Raw genomic sequence first — 15,792 nt, 5'->3', positions numbered from 1 at the left:
AACAGTCACTGAAATCAATATATCAAAAAAAAAAAAAAAAAAAAAATCCGACCTACTTACCCTATTTTTTTTGGCAGTGTTACCTGAAACGCACCTATTTTTTATTTGGCCTAATGGTTGTATAAGTTAAAAGTTGTTTGAGTTTTTATAAGTATCTATCATGTGTTTCCGGTACGGATAGAAAATCCGACCCGAGGGCACGCGCGTAAGCCGGTAACGAGGCTTGCCGAGTTACCAGTCACAGCAGCGTGCACGAGGGTCGGATTTTTCGATCCGGACCGGAAAAACATGATTGATGTTTTTTCGCGCATACCTAAAATTATGAATTTGTGGGAAAATTGACGTAAAAAACGTACTTTTGTACATTTCACCAAATGCATGGGTGAAAGTTGGAAATTTTGAAAAACCTGAAATATTTTGCTGGGGGCCTGGCCCTGGACCGGTGGGTCCAGGGCAAAGCCCTGGCAGGCGGTCCAGGGGGCCGGAGGTCCCCGGAAGCTCCTGAGATTTAAGAATTTTAAGGGAATAAAATGCCATTCCAGAGTATAAATTGACTATGAAATGAAATTGAAGCCTGACTTAAATTACTTTAATGTATGGCTAAATAATATTTTCTACACTATTAAAAAGAACAAATATTAATATAAGAAAACGATACCATTAATGAATTTTATGCCTAAACTAATTCGTTTGGTAGGAAATGTATCAACAGTCACAAAAATGTATAAGGTAGAATTTCTTCATTTATTTATTATAATTAAGATTTGGACCAAAAAAACTTATAATATTTCAAACTGATGCTTTTGTTAACACTCTTTTAACAACCATTAATCAACCAAGTTTGATTCTTTTCCATTTATTCTGACTGTTGCTACCATTTTCATTTTTCATTTCCTTTTAAGCACCGTCTGTTTGGCCAGTCCGTGTAATTTTGCAACCCTTTTTGCTTTTTCAGTTTTGAGAAGCTGCAGGGAAGATTCCCAAATGATTGGTTTTTACACATCATTTCATCGCCAAATGATTACGCTCCGCACAGTGATTTCCCCATCTATCACCGTTTTTGTCAACCTCAGACAAACATTCCCACCTCCACTTTTTTTACTGTCCTTCGTATTATAACCCGCTAGCAAAAACTTAATTTTCAGAACTATTTTGTTTGATAAACAATCGTCTGCATCGAATGACAGTTGCTAATAATAACAATGTCGGCCATCTTTATGTGCAGTCCTTAAGTGATAAAAGACACGCTATTTCATTGGAGGGCAAAATAGAGTAAGCCAATCAAAAGTATCCTTTCACACGAATGACGTATAGGGTTTTCCTCGACCTCGTTTGTCGGAATTACGATTTGGCGATTCCCGATGAAAGAGGATCGCACACCAAGTCTGTTTGGCCGTAATCGAACAAAAAGATCGGCTATCTCCGTAAATGAAATAAAAACGCGCACTTGTTCAAGCGGGCACCTGCTGGATTGCAAAAATGGAGGTTGTGAAATCGGACTTATTGTTGACCTCTGCAAAATATGATCGAAATTCGGAAGAGGAGTTGGGTCATACCCCCTAACCCCCCTCTGAAAATCTCAACGGATTTACACGATTTGGAAAAACGACCCCTCTGGATCAGGAAAAACCGGAAAATCCGGCATATGCCGGAAAACTTTCACCCATGCAGTTGTCAACGATAATGCTAGATCATGCAGCATTTGTGAAAACAAACGATAATGTAGAGCTCATATGATGATGATATGAAATCAATATTATAAATGTGTATGGTGCGACATTATTAGTAAGATATGCATATATACCTTTTGTCTACTCCTTAAGGGCTGCAAACATTTCAAAGATGTCTCCTGGTGAATTTTTCATCACAGCGCCAAAAGCCTGCTTCAGTTTCTTGAGTGTTTCATTCTTCTTTTGTCTCCATTCAGAGAGCACATGGAATATAAATTCCACTTTTGAATCAGGGTTGTCTTTTCTTATTCGTTCCATATCAACTTGCCTTAATCCAAGCTCGATGCCTAGTAGCCAAATCTCTTGTTTTTTCTCAAGCATAATGCAATCTTATTCAAGTGTTGATTAGTTGGAACAATATCTAAACTTACACCTTCGAATGTCGTTTCCTCCTTTTTCATTTTCGTTAGAATATCGCTGTACCAATATTTGTCAATTTGCATTGTATGGTGCTGGATATTTTCTTCATGATCATCACCACAGATCAGTTCTACATCTTGAAGAAGATCGTTCACTCTGAAAAGTCCACAATTATGTTTATTCAATTTAGGACACTGGACATATTCTTCAAATGGTGTTGTCTTCGTGAAGTCATTTGATCTTGGCAAATGGCTAACGATTGCCATTAAGTTCATGTACAAAGTACGTCTGACATCCCCACAAACACCAGGATCTATTGCTTGCCTCTTGTGCTTATGCTTAGACATAAATGACATCCTTGCATATATGATGTGGTCATCGTACCAAATTCTGAGCTGGGCCTGCTTTACTTTAAACACTCCAAATCCGTTGTATAGCAGTCTTTTCCCTTTCAATTTTGCAATTTCCCAATTCCTAATGCAAGCAGCCAGTAGCCTGTGAAAAATAGATCTAGGCATAAAATTGTTTTTGAAAACAAAACAGACTGCTTTTGTGTTATGCCAATTTGGTGGATTTTTCATTTCTTCCAAATTACCTTCGGGCTTTGCGTTGAGCAGGCAAGGCAATATATGAAAGTTTGAACATGAATGGAGAGGTGTACAAATCGAACCTCTGTAATTTGGATCCACAGAGCCGTTGTGATCATTTTGTCCTTCTTCATACTGTTCTTCGTAATCTTCTAAATGTATTGGCTTGGCCATAATGTCCAAGTGTTTCATGTATTCAACAACAACATCAGCATTTTCTTTGATCTGTGGATCACTGTGTTCCAAAATTGTTTTAAGCAATTGCGGTTCCAATATGGCAGACTCTTTGTACCTTTCCCACTCATTAACGAGCGTTGGTGGAACATGTTTCTCTTTGTGGCTGATGAAGCATTTGAAGGCTTCAATGGTCCATTCTGGGGACAACATCACATGGTTTTTCAATTCCTCTGAGTCAAAGTAAAGGATGTTCCCATACATGTGCTGCATTTCCAAGAACAACTGCAGCTCATCACCGCCCAAAGGCTCTGGATTCTCTCCGTTCGCAGCTTCAACATCACGCAACTTTACTATTACTTTTCCTTGCTCCCTCATTTGCTCAAAGGTTTTCTCAAGCTGTATCCATTTTAGGGGATACTTTTCATTCCAATACGGCTGGACTTCAGCAAGCTTTTTGACTTCATTTCTAATTTCATCAAAAACTGGATTTTTTGCATCTAGATTGTTCACGAGAAATTTTGTACAATGAACATGCCTCAAAATACTGCTGTCAGGAAAGTGATTCAAGGCTTTATTAAAGAAGGCATGCATTCTATCTTCTTTATGTTCTTCTGAGCCTTTCATTTGATCTCTGTGAGTGCCTATCAAGATCACGGTTGGTTTACATTCTTGTTCTTGATCACGGATTGAGCTGTACATATTGATTGAGTTCAGCCAGAATTTAAATATATCCAGGGAGGTGAAGTGTTCATGAACCAGACCAGCCACTGATTTACTTTCTTCAACAACATCATCTAACTCTTTTGTCATATTCATAACCAAAAGGTAAATTGACCGCTTGTTGAAGAAAAAGTGGTGAGTTGAATAATACAAATTCTGCCCCGCAAAGTCCCATACTGAAACAAGTGGTGGGTTTTCATGGGTGTCTGTTTCTGCTTTAATTCCTTCATGAGCTGTGGTATGAGCAATTTTAGCAATTTCTTTTCTGTATTCTATGTCATCTTGTTCAATATATTTCTTCACCTTCTCAATGTGATCTGGAACATTGCCAGGAGAAAGAACATCCATCGTTTCCTCCTGCGTTTCTTCTTGCTTTTCAATACTATTTTCAATCCTACGTCTAATATTTCGTTTAGGCATAAAGGCCAGCTTTTTCCACTTTTCATTTTCAATCTTACACAAATGTACATCAATGCCCACAGTACTTTGTGGATATTGTTCAATATTATCATGTGGTGGTCTAATATTCTTTGAAGTGTCAATGAGGTTATTGACAAGGGAAGTTTTTCCAACAGAAAACATGCCAACAACCATTGCTCGAATTCTTTGTACTTCTTCATGGCCCTCTCCTAAAGCTTTAACAATCATGCCAAGTTTGTTTTCATCCAATCTGTTAGCTTCCGTTGGTATCTGATTATCAACTTCTGGAATCAAAGGAAACATGATAAACTTAATGCTGCAATTTTTACAACGACGTTTAAGAAGGCACATGATTTAGGTACAGATAAAATATCAGCGATATTTTGGCGCTGTATTAACTGGGAATTATGTAGCTACATTTCAAACAAGAGCCGTCGTAAGACAGTGCGCTCGACTACGCCGCTTTGACTTAGAATACAATAACGATGTAATAATACCAAGTTTGGTCTCTTTATGTCAATCCTAACTAAAATTATTCGATACATAAGGTGACTTTGATGCTGTCCTCCCACCAGCCCGCCAAAACAATTAAGCAAGTCATTCAAATAACTTGATTTCCCATTATGAAAATTTGGTTAAGAATATACAAATATGACTTTCAAAGGAAAAAAAAAATAATAATAATAAAAAATAATCAAGGGCCATAATTTGTATTTAGGCTTAAAATGGAGTTATATTTCTTGTTGTAAGATGGTCGTAAATAATTTTGAATTTTATTAAGTGCATTTAATGAACGGTATAGAAGTTTTTGTATTAAAATCCCAACTTGCCCTCAACTTTTACTTGCCTAAAACTTTAACCTAAGTCAATCAGGGGCCATAACTTGTATTAAGGATATGGAGCTATGTAACCTCATTGGGTGATGGTCCTGAACAATTGTGTGAAGTATTAATTCAATTGAATGAAGGGTATAGAAGTTATTAAACAATATCCCAACCTGCCCTAAAACTTAAACCTAAGTTCCATAGTCAATCAAGGGCCATAATTTGTATAAAAGATAATATGGAGTTATCTAACCTCATTATGTGATGGCTCTGAACATCTGTGTGAAGTATTAAGTCAATTGAATGAATGGTATTGGAGTTTTAAGTGAAAATCCCAACTTGCCCTAAAACTTTCACCTGCCCTAAAACTTTAACCTAAGTCAATCAGGGGCCTTTTCTTGTATTTAGGATAATATGGAGTTATGTAACCTCATTGTGTGATGGTCCTGAACAACTGTGTGAAGTAATGTATTAAGTCAATTGAAAAAAGAATATAGAAGTTATTAATAAATATTCCAACTTGCCCTAAAACTTTAACCTAAGTTCCATAGTCAATCAGGGGCCATAATCTGTGTAAAGAACAAGCATTTTCAATGAAAAGATATCCCCCGCCAACGATGGCTTGTTTGTGCTTGATGGCTTGTTTGTGCTTACAGGCATCATCGCAGTATGTTGGTTCATATTTATTTCAAGTTTCAAGAATTTCTACCTACTAGTTACTGAGAAATTGCTGTAAATGAGAGTTTTTCAAAAAATCAAGGGCAATAACTCCAAGTACAATTGACCAATCCAAAAAAAAATGAACAGGCATCATCCCAGTATAGTAATTCATATTTATTTTAAGTTTCATGAAATTCTGCCAGTTAGTGACTGAGAAATGGCTGTGAATGTGCATTTTTCAAAAAATCAAGGGCAATAACTCATATAGAAATTACACAATCCAAAAAAAAAATAAACAGGCATCATCGCAGTATGTTGGTTTATATTTATTTCAAGTTTCAAGAATTTCTACCAACTAGTTACTGAGAAATGACTGTAAATGAGAGTTTTTCAAAAAATCAAGGGCAATAACTCCAAGTACAATTGACCAATCCAAAAAAAATGAACAGGCATCATCCCAGTATAGTGATTCATATTTATTTTATGTTTCATGAAATTCTGCCAGCTAGTGACTGAGAAATGGCTGTGAATGTGCATTTTTCAAAAAATCAAGGGCAATAACTCCAAGGACAATTGACCAATCGAATTTTTTTTTGGACGGGCATCATTCCCGTATAGTGGTTCATATTTATTTTAAGTTTCATGAAATTCTACCGGCTAGTAACTGAGAAAACCCAGGTGACGGACGGACGGATGGACGGACGGACGGACGGAAGGAAGGACTGACGGACGAAAGGACGGACGGACAACGCCATTTCAATATCCCCCTCCCTATTTCATAGGCGGGGGATAATAATATGGAGTTATCTAACCTCATCATGTGATGGCCCTGAACAACTGCATGAAGTATTAAGTCAATTGAATGTAGGGTATTGGACTTATAAGTGAAAATCCCAACTTGCCCTTAAACTTTAACCGGACGACGACGCCGGGGCGAGTAGTATAGCCCACGTATTCTTCGAATAGTCGAGCTAATAATACATCATCTTACATGGGGGATGTAAGACAAGTTTTTCCAGCACCGGTCATATGACCGGAAACACACGTCCGGTATGCAAGAAAATAATATCTGTCATGTGTTCCGTTCCGGATAGTAAAAACCCGACCCGATGGCACCTGCGTTGCCAGATCACGAGGCTTGCCGAATTACCGGCTGCGCAGCGTGCCCGAGGGTCGGATTTTTCGATCTGGAACCGAGGAACCGACACATATGATTGATATTTTTCTAGCATACCTTGAATTACAAAATTTTGTGAAAAAATACATGGAAAAGCGCATCTTTGTACATTTTACCAAAAAGGGCGTGCGATGATGTTTACTCACGTCATGACGCGCAGTAAGTTTTATTCACTGCATACGTCAATAAGTTTCTGAGTATCACGTCTTTTAAGGGTTACTTTTTGTTTTGAAGGTATATTTGAGTCAAGTTTATGTTTATCGCACTCATCTATTGAAATCTCATAATTATAGTTACATAAAGTGTATAATAAAAGAAAATAGAAAGTATTACGTCACAGCGCGTGACTCATCTGGCATCACGGTAGGGGTGCCAGATGGAATTTTCTTGCATACCGGACGTGTGTTTCCGGTCATGTGACCAGTGCTGGAAAACCCATCTTACACACCACATGTAAGACGAGTCACGCGCAACAATGCGCCACTTCTTATTTCTTTTCTTGTATGGAACATGAAAAGTAAATTATGCCATTTCAATAAAGCGCAATCAAATATATTTATATATAAAAGTATTCAAAACTTTTGATTAAAATTGACGAAACGCGATATTAAGAGGAACTATTTGACGTCAATAGTGATTTAAAATTACTGCGCTTTATGACGTCAGTAAACAACTTGGCACGCGCTTTTTGGTGAAATGCACAAAAATGCGTTTTCTACATCAATTTCTCCACAAATTGATAATTTAAGATATGCCAAAAAAAATAAGCATGTGTTTCCGGTCCGGATCGAAAATTCCGACACTCGGGCACGCTGCGTGACCGGTAACTCGGAAAGCCTCGTTACCGGCTTACGCGCGTGCCATCGGGTCGGATTTTCTATCCGTACCGGAAACACATGATATATATTTATATTCCAGCACGGCTGACGTCACCGGGAATGCCTATCCGGTGTGCTAGTAATGCAGAGTTTCAACACTGTCTTATCTTTCTTAACGAAAGTTAGTGGGCGGAAACCATTTTTCTTTCTTAGAAACAGTGACCAACACCCTGCTTCTCATAAGCAACCCCAAGCTAGCTCTTTACATAAGCCACCATACACACAGTTTCATCCATATCCATATACGTCAATTTGATCAAAAACGTCTCTTACCTTCCTTCAATATCTCCCCTTTGTTCTCAGCACTGATCTTAAAATCGTCTAATTCCAGCTGTCAACAAAACAGATCAAGACATTAAGCATCCCATAATTCAAAGGCTATTTTACAAAATAATATAAACTATAAACTTATATTATAAAGACAAAATTTGAACAGAAAACAGTTTTACTACATCAGAAAGTGTATGTACGTTGTCATAAAGGTGACATGTGTAAATAAAACTATTTTTTTATCTCGGGATCTCAACTAAATTACTCGTTCCCACGACTTCCATGTTGTTGCCACGACTTAATAATTTCGAGGCCACCACTTCGTACGTTTACGACGTGGGAGGGTTCAGACCAGTTGACAATTTGTGTCATGGGTCTGTAATGGGTCGTGACCCATCGGTACGCAACCTTGGTTTGGCCTCGCTTCTAATAAGGTCAAATAGGGACCCACCTACACTTAAGTCCGTTGGTCTGATTAGATGCAAGGTCAAATAGGGTCCCCGACCATCACTTAATTCCGGTGATCTATTAGTAATTAGGTACATGGTCAATTAGGGATTCCCACCTATACTAAGGTCATGTGATCTAATTAGATACATGGTCAAACAGGGACCCCACCTAAACTTAAGTCCGGTGATCTAATTACGTGCAAGGTCAAATACGGACCCCACCAACACTAAAGTCCGGTGATCTAATCAGGTGCAAGGTCAAATACGGACCCCCACCTATACTAAAGTCCGGTGATCTAATCAGGTGCAAAGTCAATTACGGACCCCCACCTGCACTAAAGTCCCGTGATCTAATCAGGTGCAAGGTCAAATACGGACCCGCACCTACACTAAAGTCAGTTGATCTAATTAGGTGCACAGTCAAATAGGGACCCCCATCTTCACTGAAGTCCGGTGATCTAATCAGGTGCAAAGTCAATAACGGACCCCCACCTACACTAAAGTCCGGTGATCTAATTAGGCGCACGGTCAAATAAGGACCCTCACGTACACGAAAGTCCGGTGATATTATTAGGTGCAAGGTCAAGTAGGGCCCTCACGTACACGAAAGTCCGGTGATCTAATTAGGCGCAAGGTCAAAAAGGGGCCCTCACGTACACGAAAGTCCGGTGATCTAATAAGGTGCAAGGCCATATAGGGACGCCCACTTACACTAAAGTCCGGTGATATAATTAGGTGCAATGTCAAATAGGTACGCCCACTTACATAAAGTCCGTTGGTCTAATTAAGTGCAAGGTGAAATAGGGACCCGCACCTACACTAAAGTCCGGTGATCTAATTAGGTGCAATGTCAAATAGGTACGCCCACTTACGCTTAAGTCCGTTGATCTAATTAAGTGCAAGGTAAAATAGGGACCCGCACCTACTTTCAGTGTTTACCTGTCGCAATGTCCTGTGAAGAAAAAAATGTTTTCGCTTTGTCTGTAGGTGGATCAAATAGGGCCCTGACCTAGTCCTACACTAAAGTTTGTTGATCTAATTATGTGGAAGGTCAAATAGGGACCCGCACCTTCACTAAAGTCTGTTTATCTAATTAAATGGAAGGTCAAATAGGGACACACACCTTCACTAAAGTCACGTGATATCTAATTAGGTGGATCAAATAGGGCCCCAACCTACACTAAAGTCTGTTTATCTAATTAAGTGGAAGGTCAAATAGGGACCCGCACCTTCACTAAAGTCCGGTAATATCTAATTAGGTGGATCAAATAGGGCCCCGACCAACACTAAAGTCTGTTGATCTAATTAAGTGGAAGGTCAAATACGGACCCGCACCTTCACTAAAGTCAGGTGATATCTAATTAGATGGATCAAATAGGGCCCCGACCAACACTAAAGTCTGTTGATCTAATTAAGTGGAAGGTCAAATACGGACCCGCACCTTCACTAAAGTCAGGTGATATCTAATTAGGTGGATCAAATAGGGCCCCGACCAACACTAAAGTCTGTTGATCTAATTAAGTGGAAGGTCAAATAGGGACCCCACCTTCACTAAAGTCCGGTGATAACTAATTAGGTGGATCAAATAGGGCCCCGACCAACACTAAAGTCTGTTGATCTAATTAAGTGGAAGGTCAAATAGAGACCCCACCTTCACTAAAGTCCAGTGATCTAATTAAGTGGAAGGTCAAATAGGGCCCCCACTACAGTAAAGTCCGTTAATATTATTAAGTGCAAGGTCGAATAGGGGCCCCACCTACACTTCAGTCCGTTGATCTGATTAGGTGCACAGTCAAATAGGAAACCCCACCTACACTTAAGTCCGGTGACCTAAATAAGTGGAAGGTCAAATAGGGGCCCCCACCCATAATAAAGTCCGGTGATCTGATTAAGTGAAAGGTCAAATAGGACCCCCCCCCCCCGCCTACAGTAAAGTCCGTTGATATAATTAAGTGCAAGGTCGAATAGGGAACCCACCTACACTAAAGTCCGGTGACCTAATTAAGTGGAAGGTCAAATAGGGGCCCCCACCCATACTAAAGTCAGGTGATCTGATTAATTGAAAGGTCAAATAGGACCCCCCCCCCCGCCTACAGTAAAGTCCGTTGATATAATTAAGTGCAAGGTCGAATAGAGGCCCCCACCTACACTAAAGTCCGTTGATCTGATTAGGTGCAAGGTCAAGTAGAGTCTAAAGTCCGGTGACGAGGTCAAACCATACTATTCTAAATTGTTTTCAATAAACGCATACCTGATCCGCACAAAAGGTAGTCCACTCAATATAATTCCCAATCGCTCCTCTTACACAAGAGTACAGAAATATCTTTGCACGAGTTTATCGAATCTGATATAAAACAAAAGCTGTCACAGAGACAGCGCGCTCGACAATTCCGCCGCTTTTCAGTGTAAGGATTGAAAAGTTTTGGCAAAACATGCATGGATCACTGTTAGATTAGATTACAATGCAATACATGATGTGCGGAGATATTAACATAAATGTGGTTACATGCAAAATTTTAACCAGAATTTTTAAGTGTAATAATAAAGGGCCATTATTTGCAAAACACAGTTATCTAACTTGATTATTCAATTAGGTTGGGTGGTTGAATACCATTGTATAAAGTCTCAATGCAATACATTAAGTAGTTGCTGAGATATTATCCTATGTGTGCTAACATGACCTTAACCAGAATTTCTAAGAAGCATAATAAAGGGGCAAAATATATAATATGAAAGATAGAGTTATCTTACTTGATTAAATAAGAAGGTTAAATGGTTGGGAGCCTGTGTGTAATGTTTCAATGCAATACATGATGTATTTGCTGCAGCATTGACTTAAAAGTGGTTACATGCAAAACCGTTACCAGAATTTCTATGTTGAATAAAAAGGGGCCATTAATTGAATTTAATGCAAACTAAAGTTATCTTACTTGGTTATTTAAGTAGATTGGATGGTTGAGTACCATTTTATAAAGTCTCAATGCAATTCATCCAGTAGTTGCTGAGATATTAACCTGGTTAATGTGTGCTTACATGCAAAACCTTAACCAGTATTTCTGAGTATAATAATTAAGGGCAATTATTTGCATTAAATGCAAACTAGAGTTATCTAACTTTGTAAATTAAGTAGGTTGGATGGTTGAGTAACATTGTATCAAGTCTCAATGCAATACCTCAAGCAGTTGCTGAGATATTAACCTATGTGTGCTTGCACGCAAAACCTTAACCAGAATTTCTAAGTCAAATAATAAAGGCCTATAATTTGCATTAAATGCAAACTAGAGTTATCTAACTTGGTTAATTAAGTAGGTTGGATGGTTGAGTAACATTGTATCAAGTCTCAATGCAATACCTCAAGCAGTTGCTGAGATATTAACCTATGTGTGCTTGCACGCAAAACCTTAACCAGAATTTCTAAGTCAAATAATAAAGGCCTATTATTTGCATTAAATGCAAACTAGAGTTATCTAACTTGGTTTATTGAGTAGGTTGGATGATTGTACGATTGTATCAAGTCTCAATGCAATACCTCAAGTAGTTGCTGAGATATTAACCTATGTGTGCTTGCACGCAAAACCTTAACCAGAATTTCTAAGTCAAATAATAAAGGCCTATTATTGGCATTAAATGCAAACTAGAGTTATCTAACTTGGTTAACTGAGTAGGTTGGATGATTGTACCATTGTATCAAGTCTCAATGCAATACTCAAGTAGTTGCTGAGATAACCTATGTGTGCTTGCACGCAAAACCTTAACCAGAATTTCTAAATCAAATAATAAAGGCCTATTATTGGCATTAAATGCAAAGTAGAGTTATCAAACTAGGTTAATTAAGTAGGTTGGATGGTTGAGAACCATTGTATAAAGTCTCAATGCAATACCTGAAGTAGTTGCTGAGATATTAACCTATGTGTGCTTGCACGCAAAACCTTAACCAAGGGTGACGCCGACACTTGGGTGAGTAGTATAGCTCTCCTTATTCTTCAAATAGTGGAGCTAAAAAGGACACTTGCAATCATACCTTTTTTCAGCTGTTTCACGGCCTCGCACCCTCGAGTCGGTATGATAGTTTCGTTATGTCCTCTAGGATATAAGTTCATACCTGTTGAAGGACTTCTACAGTTCTTTGAGCTTAGGGTATGTTAGTTTAATTGTGTCCCATAACATAATAAGTCAATTCCGGGTGCACACATGTGCAGAAGTTGGCAGTCAAGTCGTCTGCGAAGTTTCACCATGCATAATAAAATTATTTTTAATACTCATGCCTGAACTACACAAAAAATAGTACACACATTATAATTTAAAAGTACTCTTCCAGCAAGTTACTATGTATTTCTACACGCGTCGACCGAATTTAATACAAAAAAGTAAATGTTAACTCATACCCTTTCTCATACCTGTTCTGTGGCGTGTTGTGCCTTACATCGGTATGCTGGTTCAGCTGTGTCATCTATCGCATACAGTCAAACCTGTTTAATCTGTTCCATGGCATGTCGTGCCTAGGGCCGGTACATGCTAGTTAAGTTGTGTCATATATCTTGTTAAGTCACCTGTTTAAACTATTCCACAGAGTGTGGTGCTATGGGCCGGTATGCTAGTTCAGTTGTGGTTTTTATCATGTATAAGCATACCTATTTAATCTGTTTCATGGGATATTGTGCCTTGAGTAGGAATACTAGTTCAGTTGTGTCATCTATCATGGAAAGCCATACCTTTTTTTTCTGTTCCACGGCGTTTCGTACCTAGGGCCTCTATCATGGATAGCCATAACTGCTTAATCTGTTTCGCGGCTTGTTGTGCCTTTGGCCAGTATGCTAGTTCAATTTTGCCATCTCTCTTGTAAAGTCATACCTGTATAATCTGTTTAGTCTGCTATCATGTAAATTTGTACCTTCTTAAGCTGTTCCACAGCGCGTTGTGCCTCGGGTTGGTTTATTAGTTCAGTCTTATCCTCCAGCAGGGTGCGTAGCTTGAACAGCAAGTACACTAGTTGTGTCCTTGACCCTCTGGTCATTGGATAGGCGTACGCGTCGACCAATGTCCCGAACCTTAAATGTAATGTTTGAAATAAGTTTTGACTAACATAGCTTGTAGTTGTGGTGAAGATGGCACAAATTGAAATGCATACTATCATGCAATATGTAGTAACTATATATTCACTTTAAGACTTCTTGGTTGTTTGGATTAGAGTAACGAATGTACAAAATAATCAGAGCAACTTCAAGTGAATACTGAAACATTCTACATTTATTATGAACATTCTTAAAAGCTGAACTCTCACAGATTGACCGTTTAGGCCACGTTTTTATGTTTTGTCTGGGAATGAGCCAATGTTTGCGTTAATGTCTGGAAACCAGTGATATAATGATAATACAGTGAGATGTTGTATGGAAAAAAGCGTTAGTAAAAAATTAGTTTCCCGGCAGTTCTTAATAAGTTGTCTTATATGACTAAATTAAATGTATTGATGTGCGAAATCAGCTGAATTTGAGATAAAAATATAATAAACGTCAAAACTGTCAATCTGTGAGAGTGCAGCTTTAAAAAGTCAACGGAATCGTATAATATGATCATAGTGTGATTAATATGTTTACCTCTGTTAATAAATTTTGCTGTGTCGCAACGTTAAACGACAGTTTGTTCTGGAAATCCTCGCAATTCATCATGACGCTGATCACTCCGTTAAAGTCACTGTCTTTGATGGAGGACACGGTCTTGTAGCCATCAGGGGGCAGGAAACACTTGCCTATCTCCCAGGGAATGGTGCTCCATTTGTCGGCGTTCGTATTCTTCCATGATGGTCCCGAAAACCTGTGATGTTTGACTATTTCATCACGGACGCCTTCACAAATCCCATTTGGACAAGGAGCATACAGTTTTTGAGGACAGTTATGAAATCTACAGTTTCTAGTACTGGTGCATATCCCACGAGTTGGGCACTTCAACACGTTTTCTGTGAAACAATGTGCACATGCTGCCCTGGATGGAAGACCCTTGGATGTTCTAACAGTGCTATAGATGTCCTGGTGAACGCATGTCAGAACGTCCTCCAGAAAATCTTGTAATCCGTCCTTGGTGATTTTGAGGGCGAGGGCGGCCTTTATCCAGTTCTGCGCGTCCTTCTCCTTTAAAAATTCTCGATAAGAGGCCATTGTTTTGCCATTAGATCTTATTCAATACCTGGTAAAAGAAACAAGTCACTGAGTATTACTTACATTACAAAAGTCCCCTTCGGATTCTTAAACAAATTGAAATTACTAGCATTAAAATAAGAGCTGCACTCTCACAAATTTACTGTTTGCCAACTTATTTATTTTTGTCTTGGAATGAGCCATGTTTTTGCATAAATATCTGCAAACTAGTGGTATAAGACTGCTGACAAAAGATCAGATCGCAGATTTTCATATTTCCATCGAAAATTTATCTTTTATGGCTAAAAGAGTTACTAACGGTTTAAGAAAAACACATTTTTTTTTAACTAAACTATGAAAATCTGCGATCTGATTTTTGTCAGCAGTCGTATATCACTGGTTTCCATTCATTTTGATATAAATTGGGTCGTTCCAAGACAAAAATTTTTAAAGTTGTCAAAACATTCAATCTGTGAGAGTGCATCTTTAAGAAAATGTTGAAATAGCCACCACATTTTTCACGACGTAATTTTTTTTTTTTTTTATTGGCCTGCATAATATCCCTATTGCCCTCTATCCGCATATTATATTACATGGACCAAGTTTTAATACTTCATCATACAGGGCAAAGATCCAGTTAAGGGATTGGTGTATTCACTGCTATACCAGCCAAATGTATCATGTGCTATACACAGCAGCTTTTATAATTTTTGGATAACATTTTTGCTGTTATTATAGGACCCTTTTAAAGTGTAGTAAACTGATTCTTTATGTTGCCATGGCAACTAATAAAATAAAATGATCTGTGAGAGTGCAGCTTTAAATCAGCTTAGTATTTGACATAATATTTTGTCTACTGGTTCAGCCCCCGACTGCTAATTTACTTAAGTGAATGTACTGCAGATTTTTAAAATACTGTCATCCCATTGGGCAAAAATATAATTTTGACCTCTAATCGCAGGTTCGATTAGTATATACAAATTTATTTTAGCTCGATTGTGACGAAAGTTAAGCTTATAGAATCACTCCCGGGTCCGTTTCCTGGGCAGAAACCAGTACTGTATCCATTTTGAGAGGCCATGAGAAAGTACCCCTGGTGGGGATTGAACCCCTTGGGTGAGAGGCGGGCACCTATACCACTAGACAACTCTCACCCCTATCGTGATAAATCCAATCTATGGAACCCATAGCATCATCACTCTGGTGAACGAGAATGATTAAATTGATGCTGATCCGTGGTCTAGTGGTACCGCACTTGACTATCAATCTATGGGTAGGAGGTTCGACTCCCATGCAGGCCTACAGCCTATAATATATAGTAGTATCAGGTATCAGCAGATAAGGTAAATGAAATTATAAAACTATGCTTCATTCACTTTTTTTTCAGTACTTGTGTAGATGCATTGTTA

At 38.5% G+C, this 15,792-nt stretch overlaps 1 protein-coding gene across 4 annotated transcripts in view; it reads right to left on the bottom strand.

The window, feature by feature from the left end:
• Nucleotides 1-1,834: 1,834 nt before the first annotated feature.
• Nucleotides 1,835-15,792, bottom strand: part of LOC128246897 (uncharacterized) — a 38,261-nt gene continuing 24,303 nt past the window's right edge. For all 4 annotated transcript variants that reach the window (XM_052965433.1, XM_052965436.1, XM_052965434.1 and 1 more), the window contains 4 exons: nucleotides 13,847-14,432; nucleotides 13,144-13,300; nucleotides 7,807-7,864; nucleotides 1,835-4,278 (listed from right to left, as the gene is read on the bottom strand). In XM_052965433.1, the coding sequence (XP_052821393.1) occupies nucleotides 2,018-4,278; nucleotides 7,807-7,864; nucleotides 13,144-13,266 (2,442 nt within the window). In that variant the 5' untranslated portion in view covers nucleotides 13,267-13,300; nucleotides 13,847-14,432 and the 3' untranslated portion in view covers nucleotides 1,835-2,017. The remainder of the gene's footprint in view (nucleotides 4,279-7,806; nucleotides 7,865-13,143; nucleotides 13,301-13,846; nucleotides 14,433-15,792) is intronic.

The sequence above is a fragment of the Mya arenaria genome, chromosome 9 (assembly GCF_026914265.1).
Source record: "Mya arenaria isolate MELC-2E11 chromosome 9, ASM2691426v1".
Taxonomy (NCBI): domain Eukaryota; kingdom Metazoa; phylum Mollusca; class Bivalvia; order Myida; family Myidae; genus Mya; species Mya arenaria.
Note: the sequence above shows the minus strand (reverse complement) of the source record. Positions and strands in the feature narration are given on the sequence as shown.